The sequence below is a fragment of the Haliaeetus leucocephalus genome, unplaced genomic scaffold, assembly GCF_000737465.1.
Source record: "Haliaeetus leucocephalus isolate CR32 unplaced genomic scaffold, Haliaeetus_leucocephalus-4.0 Scaffold141, whole genome shotgun sequence".
NCBI lineage: Eukaryota > Metazoa > Chordata > Aves > Accipitriformes > Accipitridae > Haliaeetus > Haliaeetus leucocephalus.
The window spans coordinates 2151094-2172544 of record NW_010972577.1 but is presented as its reverse complement, the minus strand read 5'-3'; the positions used below and the strand labels follow the sequence as shown (position 1 = coordinate 2172544).

Below are 21451 nucleotides of genomic sequence, written 5' to 3'. Positions count from 1 at the left end.
CCATCTAGTTGAAGGTGTCCCCGCTCATGGCGGAGGGGTTGGACTAGATGGCCTTTAACGGTCCCTGCCAACCCAAACTATTCCATGAATCTATGAATAGCGTGCCTTGCTGTGGGATGACTTCCAGGTAAGGGAGCATTGCTAGCGATCTGCTCATGTATGTGGTCAGCCACAGAATTTGCTTACTTTCAGCATTAGGAAACATGCCGATTACAGTGTTTCGAATGGCCACTGGTTTAATTTTTCTGGGAGTCGATGTTCCTCTGAATTGGGAAACTATTCTAATTAAAAAAGAACCCTTGTAGTTGCTGCTGTTGAAGCAGTGTTTAATGTTGTGTGGCTGTTGGCAGGCGACTTGATGCATTTTCACATGACCCCCTCTGGAACAAAAGCAGATTGTTTCCCTCTGTTTTTCTGTTACACAAATGAGTTCCTTTTGAAACAATTTCTTTTTCTGCAAATTCTGGAAATCGACACCAGGAGTAGTTCTTCCTTCGCTATGCCTTTTACAATCTGCTGTCTGATAATGCTGGCACAAAAAGCTGCTTGCGAGTAGCAACCCAAAAGAGCGCAGACCTCTGCAGAAAGCCTTCTCCTCTTGGGGAATGAGTTTTTCCTCTAATTTTATGGAACGGTTGAACATTGAGTATCATTTCTTGCTGTCTTTGCTATAGCTAGGTGGAGTTTGTTTCTGCTTTCTTAGTTGTTTCATTTACATATCTGCATTTTCAGTGACCAGCAAACAACGGTATAGAGTAAGTCAGTTCTGAATTGAGCTTTTTTGTATATTTTCGTACAACGAACCTTTGTTTTTGAAAAAAACCTCTCCGATCTGAAGTCTTCCTCTGCAAAAAAGGGAGTTGAAGTCAGGTGCAGATGCTGGGTTATTGGATGATGCAGTGCTGCATAACTAAATCAATTGGTACTGGATCAAAGGAGCAACAGACAAATTGAGTAAATGGGGATTTCAAGCAACAAAATGAATTATCCGCCGGGGAGTGCTTTTCCTGGTGATACTTAATAGCTGACAGATTTTAAAAAAAAAAAAAAAAGAAGGGGGGGGGGGAAGAGCTTGCTCTGAATAACTTTCTAGTCCTTGGAAATTATGTACTCATTTCTCACAGTCTTCCTGATGTTCATACTTCTAGTAGCATAGCATAGCCTTCTCAGTTAAATTTCCTTATTCCCAGGACACCAGCATGCCAATGCTGTGGCCGTTCATGCAAGTGCTTGCAGTTTGTGTGTCATAGCTGGTGAGATGACGTAATCCCCAAAATGCACCTTCTTGTGAAGTGTGTGCTTATTTGGGCCAGGCTTCTTCAGTCAGAAAATAAAACTGGTGTGAATCGGGACTGCAAAAGACTTTTAACACTCCCGGTTATTTTAATCAAGCTCCTCTGTTTGTGCCTGCTGACCAGATTCCAGGGACATTTCTGTGCCCTTGCGTAGTCCAGCGCGGTACAAAGACTTCATGCATGCGGAGGGGAAAGTCCTCTTCTGCGCGTGTCCCCGAGAGCCCTGTGGGAAACAATGGGTTGGGCTGCAGCCAGAAATCCTCGGTGAGCGCGTCAGCCTCCTGCCTGGAGCCCTGCGGTGGAAGGGATGTGGGCTTGCACAGAAGACCACGCGATGGGAATGCGTGGATCCAAACCCGTTGTGTTTTCTTGGTCCCGTGGGAAGTCGCAGCCCCTGCGGGGGCCAGGCGGCAGGACTGGGGAGGGGGTGTCATTTGCATCCTGCCTGGCATTTCTTGCTGGACTCGAAAGAAATGGAGGTGTTGGTCCCAGCTGACTAAAACCAGAAGACCTACTATTCGTTTTACTTGCATAAATCAGAAATCCCCTAAGGCAGGGTTTTCACAGGTGGAAGGGACATGTTTCTTTAACTACAACCAAAAAAATAAAGATGAACTTTTTTGTTGTTAGCAACTATGTGTAAACTTGCGTAGTCATTTCAGTTTGTGCTGTGGATATGTTGACAGCTTATGTGTTGCTTACATTACTTCCCTGTAACTAAAAATTGCCATTAATCTTAGCACTTCGGGGGGGAGAAACATGAAGAAGTGAAAACTATCCTATTAAAAAAGGATAAAATAATTGTAGTGAAGGTTCAGTACAGTTCTGGATAGAAAAGAAGAAATTGGGAGGTGTTGGGTTTTGGTTTTCTGGTTGGGTTTTTTTGTTGGTGGTGGTTTTTTAATCAAGAAGAAAATGACCCGCTTCTCTTGAGAATGTCTTCATGTGCAATTGTCCCTGCTTGTGGAAAGTGTCACTCCTTCTTTCCTGCTTTAGCCTTAGGGAGGTACAGCGGCTTATGTACCTCAGAGTATATACCAGGTGCTACTAATAAATACTGGCCATGTGAGGAGCTGACAGGTAACATTTGAATCATTCTACTGTACTGATGTTGGATGAGTTTTATCTGGTAATGTCTTGCCAGTAAGCAGTTTCTGGAACTGGAGATGTTCATGTCACGAACTGCAATGTTTTCTCCCTTCCTCTGCAGCTCTCTCTGTCATTTCGTGACTGTTGATCTCTTGGTTTTATGGGCTGTTAATCAGAGGTGTAATCAGTCACCTGGCCGCAAAAGTGATAGCAGAGCCAGTTTTCCCTTTTTTTATCCTTCCCTCCTCCTCCCCAGCTAGCGTTGCCAGCTATTCAAGGCTCTTTGTTAAAAGAGCTTCATAGTATTTATTTGAGAATTTCAATGTTGCTGGCTTTCTCAAGGTCCAATTCTCTTCCTCCTCCTCTTACTCCTTGCAGAGGGATCTTGCAAGATGTCATCCTGTATTTGCACTTAAAAATACAGAATTAAAAAGAACTTCGGGTTAATCTGAACTCATTATTTTAAGCTTCTCTGTATCTAGATTCATGATTAAATACTGAAGTGGGAAACAGTGCTCTTACACCAGTGGCTCTCTGAGACTAAAATAAACTTTATGAACTTTATATATGCTGGTAATGTCTAGTGTATCTGCTGCAATTTTTGCATATTAGTATTTTCATTGTTAACCCTAACAGATGGTATTCAGATGATTAAACTATTTCTGTCAGCTGAAGAACTAACTTTCTCCTCTTCTTTCCATTTCAGTAGGTTGTAGAATGGAACTTCTGGATAAAACAATCAATAGCTACCTTGATGTTTGGCTTGGACCCAGAGGTAAGACTTGTCAAAAATTAAATACATAAATAAAACTGATATTTAAGTGCAGATACTAGAGCATAAGAAACAGCTTCCCTCTAACATCCTGACTTTGACAGGTGACTACTTTCTTTAGTGTCTGCAAAGCATCAAAATGTGTGATTCTGTAATAAATAAAAAAGTCTACTCAATGCTTCTGATCTTTTGACTTGAAGAGCTGTTTATTTTTCACCTATGACAATCATAGGTGCTATTCTTACTATCAGTTAAGCTCGTGTTGTTAGTCTTAGTGAATGACTTATCTCACTCAGATAAGTCTTTTTTTTTTTTTTTTAGAATTTAATAATAGCTTTTATTTAAAAAAATCTTTTTTTAATTTCCATTTGATGAAATAAAAATACTCTTGCCTTCATACCTAGAGCTTCTAAGAAATTTTTCACTGAAAAAATCTGTAGTTTTTGGAAACAATTGCTTCTTTGAAACCATTCTTTTTAAAGAAACAATGGTTTTGGTAGATTTTTCACTGGGAAAAAGTCTACAAGTGTAGAACAGCAATTCTGGTCAGCGTGAGGAAGGGAGAGGCAGTGGGACCGGGACAGGTAGTGGCCTCATGGTGAGGGTTTCCAGCTAGGGTAGGGATGGCCCTGTTCCACCTGGTCCTGACCAGGAGCGATTAAATGTCATCATCCAGTACGTAGTGTGCATAGCAGAGCTGCTCAGTGGCATGTGCGTTTTTTCCTCCAATTGCTTCAGTAGCGTCTTTTCTACCTCTTTCTTTGTCCCAGTGAAACGCCGGTGGTGGTGCTGCTTCCTTGCAGGACAAAGTCCACAGGAGGTGAAACAAGCCTCTGATCCCTCAAAGTGTGTTTTCTGTTTGCTTTTAGTAGGTTGGTGCCCTTGTTGCCCTGCTCTTCATACTAAGCCCATTTAAATTAGTCTAGATGTTCTGAGATAACTTATTGCATGTGCTGGTATATAGTCTATATTTCCCATGTCTTCAAAATAATGAGCCATAAAGGTAGCAAATCCAAATGATTGCCCGGCTTTCTTAACTACTTCCCAACTTATCTTTTAAGGCCTCAATTCTCACATTCAGCATCCGCATATGACTACTTTAAAATTAAGTCAGGGCTGTGAATGCCAGCAATACTTGAATTGTTCATTTATGGTTTGGTAAACTTGGTTTCAATCTTTTGGGTCAACTTAAGTGAGAGGAGTGAAATACCGTGCTGTTGCTGGGTATGGATAACACAGTTGTGGTTCAAAAGGATCACGCGCTTGTCCCAAGTGTTCCCCTGAGATCCTCTTATTCGGGGTGGTTTATGTGCTTTACGACATGTTGCCAACCGGACTGGTTGGTTAGACTGGACTGACTGCTCTGTGTTTCATTGCTCATACAAGGACTCCAAAATTTAATCCTTTTGAGTAGCACATACGTAAGTCTAATTGGGTTAGCATTGATTAGAAAATAATCATCAGGATCATCCACCAATAACCACAAAGGTATCTGCTTCACTCTTAGCTTTGCTGGCTTTGTGAGGAAATAAGGTGCGTACTGTTGGGAAAGGTTAGTTTCAGAGAATAAGGGGGAGATAGTTGTTGAAGCTTTTCTTTAGAACTTAAGCTCATCTGTGGTATTCAAGATGGACGACGATTCTGAATGGTAATGAGTATTTAAAAATAATAGCAGTAACAATTTAAGAATATTTTTGCCTCAGGAAGGTAATAATTTCTGCTTTCTTTAACAACTGTGTAACTAAAATCTTGGTGTTTGGAAAGGTTGTTTGTAATTATCAGTGTGGCCCTTAATAAAAGGGCTTGCTGCTCTTCCTTCATCTTTCTCCAGTATTCTGGTGCTAGAAGCATTTTGGGTACAGCTTTTTCTGGATGCATTGAACTCTTCCCCTTACAAAATCTAAGTGTTTGTATGTTTTTGTTTGTTTCAGACCCCAGAGTAAAAGGATGGCTTCTTCTGGAGAACTATACACCTACCTTTATCTTCTCAGTCTTGTACTTACTAATCGTATGGCTAGGACCAAAGTACATGCGGAATAAGCAACCGTTCTCATGCAGGGGTATTCTAGTGGTCTACAACCTTGGACTTACACTGCTTTCTCTGTATATGTTTTATGAGGTAGGAGAAAAGGGGTTGGGTCGGGGTTATTTTGCAGTATCTGTTTTAATTATATTGGCTTATGTTGAAAATGATCTCCAAGGACAGTCCTCCTAAACCTGGGGAAACATCTGCAGAAGTGTTGCACCCATTCTTCAATGTCACTTGTCAGGGGAGAAAACCATAGCTGTAATGTTACCACTAGGGATGGTATGAAACAAATCTTGCCTTAAACATCTATGCTGACCTTGGTTAGCAATGTTTCAAATGCCCTTCTTTTGCTCAGTGCAAGTGAAGGCCTGATCTTTCAGCATGAACCTGGCTACTCCTTCAGTAACTCCTCCTTGCGTAGAAGTCACGCCAACGTGATTGTGCTGGTGTATTGTACAAAGTACTTTGTAGCAAAACTATGGCTTGATTTGGAGTGCAAAACGTGTTTTATTTAAATGTCTTTAATCATGCATGCACTCTTCACATCTATTTCTGTAAGCTTGCAATAGCTTCTTTTGTGTCCTCTTAGTTCTGCTGAAACAATTGCACTGATGCTGTTGTGATTCATCTGTTTCTTGGAAGTTAAAATCTGAACATACAAATATATTTCAAACTGAATTGGACTTTCTGGGGACTTATTTTCTTTCCTAGCAAAACAAAGATTTAGGCAGTATCAAGTTTTCCACTTCCCAGAGAGCACTTTAGTTGCTTTTACTCATAATTGTATGGCTTTTATTAAAGTGAAAATGAAGAACTATGGCAGTGTAAATAAGAATGTGGTCAGAAAATGATTGAGTGTGTGGCTTTCATGTACAGAATATTCTGGCTTGCTTTTAACCAAAAGTGTTTCTCCTTTCTGTAAGGAGAGATTTCATTTTCAACATGCGATTACAAGCTAGAGCTAAAACTACTAATTTCTTTTCTTTTGGGTTTTTTTTTCCTTTCTTTTTTTCTTTTTGGCATTTGCTTAGAAGTATATGCAAGCTGTAATCCTTTAAGTTTGTAGTTAATTCTATAGTGTTTTACAAGGTGAATGTTTAGATAGGAAGTGATTTAAAATTTGAAGTTATTTCTCTTGCATAGTGAATTATGTAGTCAAAGGTTACTGAGTTGGTTTATTAAGAACTTTGATACTTAATTCTTTAGGGGGAGCAGTTTTGGATTCAGTAGGTACTTGGAACAACTTGTAATCTTGATGGGTTTACATTTCTAACCTCCCTGTCAGGATGTTATAATCCAGAAAAAATTGTGTGTTGATCTGTTTAATTTGTCTAAAAGTAGTGTTGCTGTGGACTTCATGTACAACGTCTGCATTATTTTATGCAGATATTATTTATAATTATATAATAATCTATTGTTTTAACCTCCAGTTACGTTATTGAAGGTTTACAAGTGCAGACTTTTCTTCACTTGTACTAAGTGTGGATAAAACTCTCAGGATAGCCAGTCTTTTTTCCTTGAATACTTGGAATAATACTCATAGTTTCCAAATGAAAATTACTGTAACATTCTGCATGTTGCAGAACCTGCTGATAAATTTAAACAATAGAAAAGATCTGAACTGTTGATCTTATAAATGCCTTTTTCTTGCTAACAATGAACTGGTTACCAAAAAAGGACTATTTATTGTATGCTGAAGAAGTCCTCATACTTGTAACCAGCTGAACAGCTTTTATATTGTGAAGGAATGAGACAACTAAAATACAGTGAATATTAAGGCTCTTCCTTCCTATATAGTGAAACATTTGACATCAAAGTGAATATTGCTCTTAACGTAACATTATCTATATGGAAGTGTTCATTGGTATTGTTGTAAATATAGCTTCTCTTTATAAATGGGAATACACAATACTACAGTGCTATGAAGACTATTAAACTCATGATAGTTGCAATAGAAGGCGTTTGACAGCACTTACAAGCTAGACATGAGGGCAAGCGATGTTCTGCAACAAAGGACTGATCCCATAGAAGTGCTGCCAAGTAGAGAACTGTGCTGACATAACGCCGTGCTGCTTGATGTTTGCAGGGAGAGAGCTGAAGGGCCAGGTGATAGGGAAAAAAAAATCAGCTTCCCGCACCTCCAGGTACGTTCTCTAGCTGTAGTGCCTCCGCAATTACCTGTGTCAGTGCAAAGCAGGCGAGACTCTCACTCGGATCACGTCAGTCGTGGAAATTTGGCTTTGAAGGATTAGCCATACATCAGTAGCACTTTATAGTACACGTACTCACTTTTAAAATAAAATGGTGAAGAGCAGCATTCAAAAAATAAATGTAACTTCCTGTGCTCTTCCTTGTTGTCACTTTAAGTTTCAGCTGGATTAAACTTCTTTCAGTCCTAGTTTGAGGAAAGTCATAAAACATCACCACTTATGAACTTGTTTAGTAGCCTGTCTGAAAATAAGCTGCTTTAATAGCTTGCATATGATATACCTGAAACACTGCTTTGGAGTTTTTCCTGAGTTACGGCTGTGGTGGTTCAGGTCATGATTCATAGCATCACAGCTCAGTTTAAATATTATGCGACCAAACCAGGATGTTAAGGTGAGGCATCCTCCCAACTAGGATGAGAAAGATGACCTACTTGGTTTTCTGGCCTTTACATCTGCATGTTTGTATGCAATAATGTGGGGGAAAAAAATTTTGCATTGTAGGGTTTCTATAATTCTAGTTATTATGTATTTGTACCATTTGGTCTACTAATGTAATATAATATAACCTTATCTTAAAATCACTAGAAATCTTCTTATTTGGAATTCCTAAGATGGTAGTTTCTGTGTGTACTTGCTATAAATTATTTATTTAGACATTTAGTGACCGGGCTGGGTTCTGGTACTAGCAGAACAGAGTAGTGGCCTGTGCTTGTCCCAGACGATATAAAAGGCAAGGCAGACCTAGGGGAGCAGGAGAGGTTTCTCCAGGCTGACCTGTCACTCCCCTACTTCAAGAACAGGGGCTGCTCATTAGGGGCAAGTACTGTTTTATTCTGTATAAATCTGCAGGGCTTGGACTTTGAGGGGAAATCACACTCCTGCCTTGGGCAAGGGCAGGAAGGGGTGGCCTCCTGCGTGGTGGAGAAGGCGCGTAGCGGGACGGCTGGCAGAGGGTTATAGGACAGGGGTTAATGGCCCGCTGGCTGGCACGGCTGTATCTGAACGAGCCGCCGAGGCAGCACTGCTTCCACCCGTCTCACGGTCTACGCTGGCATCACAAGTCGAGCTGTCTCGCAACGCTGCGAGGAGGTCCCGTGACTCTCTGCTCGAGTCTCGGCTGGGTAATTTGGCAAAGTAGGGAGAGTGCCAGGTACCCAGTTATATGGCACGCAGACCTATTTTATTTCGGGAGTGCTTGTTAGCAAAACTATCCAAGTGATCCGGACCACCCGGACTTAAATTCGAGAAAACTGGTCAGCTGCAGACTTTAAGTCAGACTTTAAGTCACCTCTTTACTGTCTTTTTTCTTCATCTAAAAAATGAATTCCCTACTGAACCTGCCCGAGAAAAGCCTCAGATTTTCCTGATGAGGGGTGTTGCATATGCTGAAGGAAGGGCATCCTAAGAGCCGCACCCTGTTTTAGGACGGAGGGGACTTGGTGAAGGGGAGCCGTGGCACCTGAGCCGCGGGTGGTAGCTCGCTGCCAGGCTGCTCTTTCCTCTCCCCTTTCTTTGTCTACAGGTCCCGAAGCCGTTATCTCTGTCCGGAGGTGACTGTGTTCATGTAAAGACAAAATTTCCTATCTCTGCAGGCATTTGCTTTCTTTGCTTGGACACGTGAACTTCTGTTTCTTTTCACTCTAATCTAGCTGTATTTTGAAGCTCTTAAACCCATCACACCTTGACAGCGTGATGCAGTGCTGGGTCCCTTATCTGCCCCTCTCCAGTGAGTCTCAGACTTTGGTTTTATCACGAGAAGACAAAATCCTCCCCATAACACTTCTCCTACAGCCCAGTCGGACTGGTGTTAGTGTGCTGCTTTATTTTGGTAGCAGAGTTGATTAAAAAAGCACATGCCACAGCATTTTAAAGAATTCAGCAATGGAATTACAAAATGGAAGCAATATAAAAAAGAAGATTTCAACGCAGGGGAAGGAAGTATGAGTTGCTTGAGCACAAGAGCAGCTTTGAGCTGCAGGGTTTTTCCCTGAGCTGAGGGACTTAACATTGACTTTGAGTACCGTTTTAATCGGCCTATGAAGGAGCTGTCTCTTTTTGTGTCGTTTAAAAAAATCATGTACTCTGAAAATTATTGTAGTCAGACTTTTCTGGACAGGTTAATTTCTCAAGAGAAGATGTGCCCGTGGTTGTGCATCAGCAGTGCCATTAGCAAGCCTGGGCTCCTGCCAACCTGAAGATGAAGGACTTCCTCGGGACAGCGGGCAGGGAAAGGTTGTCTCAAGCCTGGGGTGGCTGAGGAGCCACCAGCCTGTTGCTGGGCAAGTTGAGGTCTGCTGTACAGTAGCTGTAGGGAGAGGTTAGAAACTCTGGCCATCCTGGAAGCCTTTTATGACACCTCTGTTTATTGCCTTCTCGGTGGCACGTAAGCAGCTTCCCCGGTGCCGTACAGTCAGCCCCGTGTATCAAAGAGCCATCTGGGAACCACTCGTGGTCAGGGCTCAGAGTGGCCCATTGGTTTTGTTTTCTGAAGCCTTCCAGCGTGTGCTGAAAGTATTGTGGGTGCAAGAAATAGTGGTGCCAGGCAAAGAAGCAGCCGGCTAACTCAGGAAAAGGATTATCTATGAGTTGTACCTTGCACCGAGCAAGGTTTATGGGCAGCAGTGGCAGTTTGTGTGCAGTGGTAGCAGCTTTTCACCATTTAGTTCCTTCTGTAAAGGGAGGGATTAAATTATTTAATCATAATTAATGTATTAATTATTATTTATAATAATAACTATAGTAACTATTTATATTATAAAAGATGTTACCCTTTCCTACAAACATTGCTTTGTTTCTATCATTTAAACCCCTGTGGCTGTGAGAGTATTGCAGGTCCTAGCATATTATTATATGCTCTTCTGGAAACAAGGGAGCACTCGAGTTTGGCTGAAGCTAGCTATAGCCACACTGATGCCTTTGCCCTTCAGAGAGCTGAGATCCATCCAGACACCTTTGGTTGCGTTACGCGTTAGGTAGCGAACCTGTATTGTTTGCAGGGAAAGCTCTTTGGGTTTCACTATGCTAGCCTTTCCTTGGAAGAAGTTTATGGGCTGCAGTGTCAGTGATGGATGCTATTTGGATTAATTACAATATGAACATTGTGATTATCCCTCTATTCCTAACACTTCCTTGAACTATGAGAACTGTATGAAAACATCTGTAAGCTCTTAACAACATGATCACAGCACAATGTGGTCTTCTGTCTGAGGGACTGGCGGGCACTCGCGAAGCCGCACAGGCTTTTCCTCGGTGCCCTAAGAGCGGTTTGGTGCAAGGCTTGCTCCAGTCCTTTAGTGGGGTACCACTTTTAAACTGGTGTGCTTTGCACAGCCGTGCCTGCCTTATGGCCGGGAGAGGAGTCGTCCCATGGCTGTGTTCCCTTTGCTGCTTGGATAGAGAAATTGCTTGGGTCTGCAATTGATGTGCACGGCTGCCCTGCTCTCACTCTGGCAGGGTGGTATTGATTTATCTCTAATACATGAGATAATTCCAGGTCTATATGTTATGATGTAACTAGATGTCTTTATTTTTTTTCTCCTAAATAGTGGCAATAATTCTGTCTCAGGTGGTCAAAAATAATGACCTAGGCTGACTGGGTATTTTAAAAGCTAATTTAGGGGGAAAATGAGGCATGAAAGAAATAATATTAGGAAGAGGTAGATCATTTAAGCGATAATCTTTATTGTACCTTTCAGAATTAGCTTTCCATTCACAGTTCTGAGCAGCATTTAATCGTACTAGTTACTGTAGTCCTTTAATCAAGTGATGATTTTAAATGACTTATGGTACAAAGAGTGCTCCACCGTGGCTTTGCAAAGCTCTTTTTTATTCTGCATGAGCATAGTTAAGGCCAAAAAGGGACAACTTGCTTGTGCAGGACTCTGTCTCTCCCTTTAAAATGTTTTTTGGGGGATAGCTGACAATTCTTTTTTTCACTTGGGAATTGTCTAAATTTGTTACTCCTCTCCTCATGCTATTCCCAAGAGGAAAAACACCTTTATAAACAACATCCAGTGATCCCTTCTGTTGCGATATTAAAGAGGAGCTCGCTCCTGTCCTTGCTCCCGCTCCCTTCTCCCATCCCACCCTCGTCCTGCCCCTCCATCTCCCCTGTCCCTCAGCCTCCTCCAGAGCCCGTTTCAGCCTCTCCCTCTGCTCTGGAGGAAGAGGTGGGACATGGACATCCCGCTGGCCTCTTGCTGCTTCGGAGGTTTCAGCCAGCCCCTCGGCAATGGGCTCCCCGTCATCCTCTCGTGACTAATAGCAGGTCGTTACTCTTAAAAGTAATTCCGTCATGTTTGGGGTGTTGTCTTTTATGCCAGGAAGTCAGGCAGGCAACGGCATATCCTGCTGAGGAAGTCACTTGTACTGGGAAGAATGTAATGTACTCAGGATGAGTGAATTATTTAAAAAGATCTTGAAGAATTTCAATAGAGTAAACCATCAGTTGTTAGCTGGTAAGGATAGCAAAGCTGAAGATTTGCTTGGTTACACAGTTGAAAAAATTGTAGTCAGATCTCTGTGTATAAAATTTTTTAAAATGTAACTTTTTCTTTCCAAAAATAATCAGAAGAAAAATATATTTACTTTACTTTGGTTGTTCACTTTCTCCAACAATGAGATCATCAGCCAAGAAGGAAAGGTATTTCTTGATCATCTGTCTGGAATATAACTGTGCAAAACACACATACCCTATGTGGGATAAGATGCTACCTCCTATTTTTATTCTGGTATACCCCAATTGGAAGAATTTGTTAATTCACCCTCCACTATGATTCGATCACTGCTTGGAGCTTGAACTCAACCTAATGCCACACTTGGGTGCCCATGTGTCCCTTGACACCAGATGTCTTGGCAGACCTGCTGTGGAGGTTTGCATGTGCAGCCTTCTCCCCAAATAACACTTTATTCTTTGATCTTCTCAGCTGGTGACAGGAGTATGGGAAGGAGGATACAATTTCTTCTGTCAGGATACACACAGTGGAGGAGAAGCTGATATGAAGGTAATGTACAATGAGACTTGTAGCTAATAACATTTCAGATTGTCTGCTTGTGTCTAAGTGGAGAGCAGAACACTTGATTATGGGGATTTTGTTCAAACTATATGCTTTTTTCCCTCCTTTTACAATACAATGGGCAATGTATTGTCAAACATAATAGTTTATCTACAATATATTCATAGTTGGTATTTTGGTGAGTAATTATCTGTAAATTTTCAAGTGTCCCCAGGTCAAAAAACAAGGGCTTGGTCTTCAGACTGTATCCAACCACTGTGTTGTGACTCCCCTTCTTCTGGGATGTGGTGATGATTTCTTCTGGTCACTGTTTGGACCTCTCCTTTACAGAGAGCACTGCAGGACCAACTCTGGTTAAATATTTTCTTGTTTCTCCCAGGACACCTCCGGTGCACAGCAATAGCTTCGTAAAACAGTCTTTGTTATCCTGTTTTCAGCTGTAGCTATGGGTTTGTACCATAGATGTCCTATGGAGAGACCTGAGGCAGAAGCATTACAGAAGATCTCAACAGTGTCTTCAATCCAAGTAGTGCAGGACAGAATCTGGATTTTAATTACTTAGATAGCAAAAGGCTTGAAAGCCCCCCAATGTACAATGCTTCTAAAACTTGTTTCCTCCTTTCTAGATCATACGTGTCCTCTGGTGGTACTATTTCTCCAAACTCATTGAGTTCATGGATACCTTCTTTTTCATTTTGCGGAAAAATAATCATCAGATCACCGTTCTGCATGTCTACCACCATGCAACGATGCTGAACATTTGGTGGTTTGTTATGAACTGGGTGCCTTGTGGTCACTGTAAGTATGGGGTTACAGTGGGGAACACTTGCAACAGGGGCCTTGTTTTGGTTTTCTTTTGGTCAAACCAAATATCTCCAGTACCTTCAGCTGCTGGTTTTGTTCTGTCCCATATTAAGCTGCTTTGCTGAATTGCAACTATTGCAGAATTGCAACTATTGCAGATAGTTGCAGGAACTAAGCTGCCTGCAGAGCCTCTAGAAAAGGCATGCCTACGTAGTTTGAAGAATTTTTGTGGCAGCGTGACATTTATCAGCTGCAGTAGTCCAGGTCTGATACCTGTCAACCTTGCTTTCTCTTTTTTGCAGTGGTTGCAGACCCTCTAATGAAACAATACTCTTTTCCAGGTCAGGACTAGAAGCTTGTTTCAGCTGCAAGATGGCTAATAGTGACTCTTGTCCTTGTATCTGTCAAGTTTACTTGAGATGTTACTTTCTTAATTTAATCTCATTATGCCACTAGCCATAACAAATGATTTCAATTAAAGTCTTGTGCCCTGAGCACTAATGAACTTGACTAAATGCATCTTAAGTGGAAGATTTCCATGTCTCTCTTGTCTAAATCCTGCTAATGTCTGGCAATCTTGCTTTGATTCTTTAATTTCATTGCTTTTAGCTGGCATCTAGTTTCCTAACTGCATTAGCATGGCTCAGTTGTGCTTCAGATGTGCAGCTTATAGATAACTGGCTTTGTTGAACACTCATCCAAGAGAAAACATTTCAAATCCAGTGGATGTGAACTACAGGCAGCGCAGACCAAGAGGCTGCGTTGCTCAGGAAGGCTGAGTTGCTCAGGAGTCTGTTTTCTGAGCCAAACAACATAGAAACTCGTATTTGTTTCATGTTGTTGGCACAACAGTGAGTAACACTGAACTTATAAAAAGTGTGCATCTGGAACCACATTCTTCTCCAGGGAAGTCAATCCCTGTTTATACAACAGTCAAAAGCGCAGATACTTAGAGTCTATCTTGTGTTTGTGTGGTCTTGAAAATACTTTTGTGCTATTTCTAGTGATGTGTTTTTCTTCTTCCGTTCCAAGCTTTATGTTCAACTTGGTCATCACAGTTCTGTGCAGTTTGGTTTTAAGCTAAAAGTTTCTTTAATGACTAAAGGTGCTGTAAACAAGGACAAATAAAATGGCTAACTGGCAGTTTCTGAAGATACCTGTTGCTTTTGGTTATAAATGACAAAATAGGCTCTTGCCTGGAAGGAAGTGAAATAAGCCTAAAATGAGATGGGTAAAGCTATCGATTGCTGGGCATGTTTATGTGCCTCCTTTTTATCAGCTTCCTCAGTTTCCCTGAGAAGCTGTAATGTAGATGTGAAAAAGAAGAAATTGAGGAAACAAACCCAAAAGGTTGGTATAAAGTGCACAGCTGCAAAGCAGCTCAGCCACTCTGTTGGGTGAGCAGAAATGAAATCGGGGCGGGGGGAGGTGTGTGCAATCTCTTGCCTTTCTTCTAAGAGAAATCATATTTTAAATAGTAACATATTTTAAATAGTAACATTTTGAACTTGTTATTTTTGTAGGTTCCATGTAACAGCGTGTTCCTGGTAATGCAGTGTATTTTTTTTTTCCTTTGCCCTTTTTTTAGCTTACTTTGGTGCCACACTGAACAGCTTTATCCATGTCCTCATGTACTCCTACTATGGATTGTCTGCTGTTCCAGCAATGCGTCCTTATCTGTGGTGGAAGAAGTACATCACTCAGGGGCAGCTGGTGAGTGATTAGCTCTTCAGTGCTTCAGCAGGCTCTTGTATTTGTGATGAGGTCCTCTTGTGTTTACTGAGTTAGAAAATTTTGGCAGGGGGTAGAAGAAGGGAGAATGAAGGCTAGTACCTTCTACATCTTCAAGCACCTAAACCACCTTAGAAATCCAGCTTCTGCACCTCCATTTGCTCTGTTTTCAGGACAATGGGGAGCTGGGGATTGATGGTGAACACAAATCAGTGCTGAGATCAGTGGGATCTTTCTCCACCCCCCCCATGTTGTATGGCTAGATGCATTTGGGTGTCGCAGTGCTGGGTTTCCTGGGACTCACTAGCCAGGGAGGAGGGAGAAGCTTTTCTTCCAAGCCTGCTTGAGCTAGCACACTCTTCTCTGTGCTTGATTGCTCAGGCTGATGTTGAGATGACAGACCAGAAACCACTGCAACACAATCCACTGCTAACAAGGCTCTTCATTCTAGTCCTGCAGGACAATGGCTTTTCTGTCTCACTTTTGCATGCAGTTGTAAATGGTTTATTAAAAACTGTTCAATATTTCTGGTCTCCTGCACTTTAAATGGGCAGATTTTTTTCTCTTGTAATTCTGTGTTGGACTCCTTGTATCCATTTGTATTGTTTCCTGTGTGTACAGTGATAAAGCCCGAATGCTGTGTGCTGGAGGTGAAAAGAGCAATGAAATTAAGCATTATGGCAGATGCTGTAGTGATACTGCACAAGAACCAAGTTTCAATGTGTATAACAAGTCAGAATACCACAAGGAAATGTGCATGGGTGTTCTCTCTTCCCCATTTTGTAGGTAGGGAAACTGAAGCCTAGAGATAGACTTTTTTATCATCTTTCCCCCACCTGCCCCCCTTAGCACCCTCTCAGAGCTGTCAGTAGGTTTATTAACATTTGCTGGTGATGATTAATAACATTTGCTGCCAGCAATTCAGTGTTTTTTTTTTCAAAAATTTTTTTTTTTTTTTTTTTTTTTTTTTTAGCACCCTTCCTTCCTGAAGGATGGCAAAGTATTATAGCAGTGGGCATCATTGTTTGGGATAGGGGGAGGTTGCTTTGTGGGTTTGGGGTTTTTGTTGTTTTTTTTCCTTCCAGATTTAGGCTCTATTCTTCATCCTGGTTGAGTGCTACAATGTGCAAGTGTCTTGGTGCTTCGGTTGCTCCCCTGGCTATTGTCATAGCTGCTTTCACTTCCCTGCCTGCTCTGCATGCATAGCTGTTAGGCCAGCAAAATAGCAAAGCAGAACACAACAGTCTTTCCCTTTTAAAATAAACATTCCCTAATCTGGTAGCCTTCATGTAAGGATGAATTTTGCCTAAGGCCCTCTGCAGCACTTAAGCCCAAACTCTGTTTTTCCAAAAGAGTTAATTGAAAGTAATTAAAGCCTGGTCCTCCTCCCTGCCTCCCCAGCTTCCCTGCAGCCTTTACCCCAAAAATTCTTCCCCTGGAGCCATATGTCAGGCAGTCCCTGTCTGTGGGAGGGGATCGTAGGATCTGTGTGTAGACCCAGTGACCTCAAATCTTTTGCAACTGAAGCAGTGAGATGTAGATCTACTCTGTTAGGATGGTAGAGTCAAACCCCAATGAGCTCTCACTAGGGAAAAGGTGGTCTTTGTTCCTTAGTATATTTATAAATCAATTCTACATAAGATGCTCTAAAATGGAACAATATTAATCAAATAAAAACACTTAAACAACAGACTACCACAACCTGAATGTCTGCTAACTTAGGTTTACACTGTTAGTAAGACAGAGAAGACAAACTTACAAAATATGTAATACTTTGTGTTTGATAATTGTTTTGGAAATAACTAATGAGATTTTGGTCACTAATGGCTTTTTTTCTTCTTGCATTAATGTGCTTCATTTTTCTTTTTTCTCTCTCCCCAGACTCAGTTTGTCCTGACAATCTTCCAGACCAGCTGTGGTGTTGTTTGGCCATGTGCATTTCCTCAGGGGTGGCTGTATTTCCAGATTTCTTATATGATTTCTTTGATTATCCTCTTCACAAATTTCTATATTCAGGTAAAAGTAATATTCATTGACTCTGTAGCATTCTGCTAGCTGTATCATTGGAAAGCTGTTTACAGAAATATATGCTTGAAATACCCTTTTGCTATTTTCCAGTAACGTGCATACGTTCTTAAAGTGCTATACTTGTTGGTCTGCTCTCCAGTTTCGAATCTTCTTATGTTTTGTATCCATTCTGTAATCAGAACGATTAGTAATTTCAGCAAGTGGAGTGGCACAAAAAGGCATTTTACTAATGCAGATAAGGGAGAGGAAAAGCTTTATGTAAGAAACAGCTTTCCAGTCTGGAAAAAAACCAGCAGCCTGTGAACCTGTGAAGCACCTGAAGGAATTGTTCATTACTGCTCTTACAAGGGGAAATGCTGCTTTTATATCCAGGGAAACTTCCCAAACTCCCAAGATACAGAAAACTGGTTTTGGCTCACCTTTACAGGCATTTGTTTGTATTTCCGTATGGAAAATTAGCATTTTGAGTTGTGTTTCTACAGAATTCATTTCATGTCTGAACAGATCCAGACTTGGTATATGTTCTGAGGAGTTCATAATCAGGCTCAGTGCAAAGATGTACCCGGCTTCAGGAAATCAAACCAACACAGCCTACTGCCCCCAAACAAGCAAACTCTGTTATGTTATTTTAAATGTCTCTTGAAAGATTTGAGCATTGCAGGTCTGGTAAGAGTGATTCATGGGGGGAAACATAGCAGGCTTCCCTATCTGATCTTCCAGTACTACTTAAAATCAGTTCTGTGGTTCATATCACTTGCTGCATATGAACGTGCTGATTAAACATGATAGTATAATCCAAATATTACTTGACTTTCTTCATCGATTTTACTCATATTTTAACTTTTAACCTTTTAACTTTCTTTCACACACACATTTTGGGAAACACGCTCTTGTCAGGCAACTGAGCCCCTTTGTCAAAGACTATCCATGTATATTTTTTCACTGTCTGTAATTTTTTTTTTTGGTGTCCTGCGCCTCCCTGATCCTGTTAGTTTTTGCTTCCCATGCTGGCCAGTGCAAATTCCTTTGACATTTCTGTCTCTGAACTTCACTCACTGTTCTCATTTACCCACTTCTTGTTCTGGCTTTGTTTGAGATAGTCACCTGCAGTGAATCAAACCTCCTTCCTCACTTGTCATTTTGAGTATATTCTTCTGCCATGGTCTGTTCATAAAATTGCTTCCCTGGTTTCTAATTTACTGTTAACTTAACACTACCAATGCTACCATCATACTACCAAGCCTTATTCTTTTCTGGTGAACTAATTCTCTTGCTGTGATGAATGAAGGGCATAGTACAGCCTCATATACAAAAAATGCTAGAGCTTGTTAGACTTTGCCACTGGCACGAGGTCTTTAAAAGTGATGGATGCAAGTTTACTTTTGGATTTCTTGAGTTATTTTGAGTAAGTGGTTATTTATATCTATCAAAACCATGTGTCTTTCCATATATTCTAGACTTACAACAAGAAGGCATCCTCGAGGAGGAAAGAGTATCAGAATGGCTCTACGGCCACTGTGAACGGGTACACAAACAGCTTTTCTTCCCTTGAGAACAATGTGAAACAAAGGAAACAAAGGAAGGATTGAAGACCAAACTGAAAAACCATTTTGATAACCCCAACAACAAAATCATCTGATTGTAAGCACAATGAGTTGTGCACTAATACTAACGGCTACTGTAACTATTCCTGCCTAGAATAGTGTGATTTATGTAGGACTTAACCAGTGCAAACACCCTAGAAACTGTATACAGAACATAAAAGTAGGTTAAAGTTTAAAAATAATTCTGGGCTGTCACTGACCCCGCTATAGACTGTGGAAGGGAGTATTATCATAGTATCCGACACTGCTGTTGCCTTACTAGTCAATATGATAGGTGCTGAATTATGATTCACAATTTGAGAACACTGTAATCTAAACCTCCATTTTTTTTACTGTAGATCATGCATGTGATTGTAGAGGTAATTTGTACGATGCTGGTTTCAGTAGATAAACACACATGCCTTAAATTAAAAAGCAGGGCCCAAAGCTTATTACTGGTTTAAAAATTAGGGTATGTTTCAACTTTTCAGTTGACTGACTTTTTATTAAAAGGTCATTTAGAAGAATCCATTGATCATTTTACTGTTCTGTATGTGATACATGATGTTATGTATCTCTTACGTGATACAGTGAAATTGGAAATGGCGCATTTACTTTTGTGTATTTGGCTTTAACTGACTAAACAGTCACAAACCAGATGGAAAAGTTATTTTACCTTTTTAATAGATCTTATTTTTTTATTTGAAGTATGTCACTAATGTAAAATTAATTGGCGCTTACACAGTCCAGTAAGACTTAAATATTGTCTCTAAGGTTTAGAGTATATACAGGGTGGACCCATCTTTTTTTCTCTCTGTTTTTTTCTTTTCTTATTTCTGAGAATTCTTAAATGCTAAATGAAGAGTGGTTTTTAATATGGAAACTGGCAGAATTTCAAGTGTTATTACCATAGCCATATCCACATATTAGGAGCTACTGTTTTAAGTCTGTGACATATCTGAAAGCGTATTTAAAAATGAAGACGGAAAGATGCTTTTCTGATGGAATTGTCTGCATTTGAGTTGGTATTTGTACTTCTCTTCATGTAGCATATGTTCATTTTTGAAATGTGCCTAACACAAACGTGTTTTTTCCCCAAACAAGCAAAATTAAACAGTCTAAGTCATACCTGATGTTTTTTAAACGTTACTGAAATGTGCTGGAAATGTGTGTTTCTGTAATGTGAGTTGTGTATATCACCGGTAATGTCTTGGCTTGTTATCTGAGGATTTGGTTTGAGTGCGTGTTAAAGTTACTCCTTCTTGTAAAATCTTGCCTTGCACATATGAGGAGTCAGTTACAAAGCCAATATCTATTGCTGATATTCTGGTATCTGCTGTGGTGGAGTTTGGCTTATGAATATTTTATTCATTAAGATCTGAAAAATTGAATTGTGCAAGACATTCTGCTGGTTGTTGCTCACGTTTAACTATTTGTTTTTTGATATTTATATAAATGCCGGTTTTAACATGTTTAATTTTTTTTTTTAAATTAAATCTTTTTAAAAATTTTTGCACATCTCTTAGGGAATTAATACGTTCTCTTACTAGCCTTTTGGGTTTTCATTCCTTGTTTTGAAGGAGACAGTGTCTGTTATGTTTACATTATCAAAGCTTGTGCGTGTGTCTTCATTTCTAGGTACTGGTTTGCAGAGTCTTTACATAGCTCAGTACAGCAGCTATAATGTTCAAAATAGGCTGTCTAAATGTGCTAGAAATAAACCCTTGGCTCATCTGAATATACCTACATTGTTAATGTTTGACATGGTTTAATCATTAAAACACTTTTGATGATCTCTGCCTGAATTCTGGTGGGTTTGTACAGGTACAATGCATTGCCCCATCCTGTGTCAGGCCAAGGAGGAGCCGTTGTGATGGAAGGACAGCTGCAGATATTTGGAGAAGTTAGCGTACCAGAGATTTGGTAACAAATTCCTTACATAAACCTTTAGCTGTTACTAAATGCTGTTCCCTTGCCTGGCTGTAGAAATACTTGTCCGTGTGATGGATTAAACCTCCCGCTGGGATTTCTGACTCACTGGATGCAGAGCAGCCCGAATGGCTCCAAGACGATGAGTGTCAGCAGCAAAGCTTAACGTGGCCGAGAGGGACTTTCCGCCTCAGATATCCTGTCTATAAAATGGGACCAATACCTCTCTCCAGAACGGGAGCATTTTTGCAATTTCCTTATAGCTCCCCTTGCTGTTAAGTGATTGTTTCTGAGCCCTCTCCAATTTGAGTGTTTAATCAATGCATTGCAACAAGCCCAGATAGCCTGGTGATGGCCTTAGTAAGAACAGAACTACTTACATAGCCGTCTTCTCACTTGCAGGGTCTTAAGATAAGGAATGTAGACGAGGGAAATGGGTTTTGCACTTTGTGTGAAAGGCTCAGTGGCTTCATGCTATGCTGGTCTCCTCTGGGAGGGAGCTCCAAATACCCGAGATGGTTGCTGAGACAGTTTTGTCTCCTGCACGTTCAAAATCAGCTTTGAAATTGAGTGTTTTTCTAAGCCGGGCTTAGTAAGGTGCAGTTGTTTGGATGATAAGCCAAATCTACAGGCAGTACCTAGAAGGCAGAAGCCACAGCAGCAACCTGGCCTTCCCCAGTGAGCCTGCAGAGACCGGGCTGCTGCGCTCCAAACCCAGCCTTCAAGGTCAGTAGCATACGGTGACAAAATGTGGTGGCTTTATCGTTGTTTGGCACCATGTAGATCCAGTGACTTTGTCCAAAACTGGCAGGAGATGTGGTCTTGGGAAGAGGTATAGCATCAGTAGCTTTCACACCTGCAGGTAGAAGATTGTGGCTCCTGGGTACTCATACAGTCTCAGCAGCAACTCAAAAATGTCTGAGAGCTGTAGGGGTTAGATCAGACATCACTTTACCATAACTGACA

General features: G+C 40.9%; 1 protein-coding gene across 1 annotated transcript; it reads left to right on the top strand.

Annotated features, from left to right (window-relative positions):
- Nucleotides 1-3089: 3089 nt before the first annotated feature.
- On the top strand, nt 3090-20361 carry ELOVL5 (ELOVL fatty acid elongase 5). Its single transcript, XM_010561090.1, has 7 exons — nt 3090-3159; nt 5088-5275; nt 12321-12398; nt 13037-13208; nt 14803-14927; nt 16827-16961; nt 18431-20361. The coding sequence occupies exons 1-7, from the start codon at nt 3102-3104 to the stop codon at nt 18560-18562; spliced, it is 888 nt and encodes a 295-aa protein (XP_010559392.1). The 5' UTR covers nt 3090-3101; the 3' UTR covers nt 18563-20361.
- The last annotated feature ends 1090 nt before the right edge of the window (nt 20362-21451 follow it).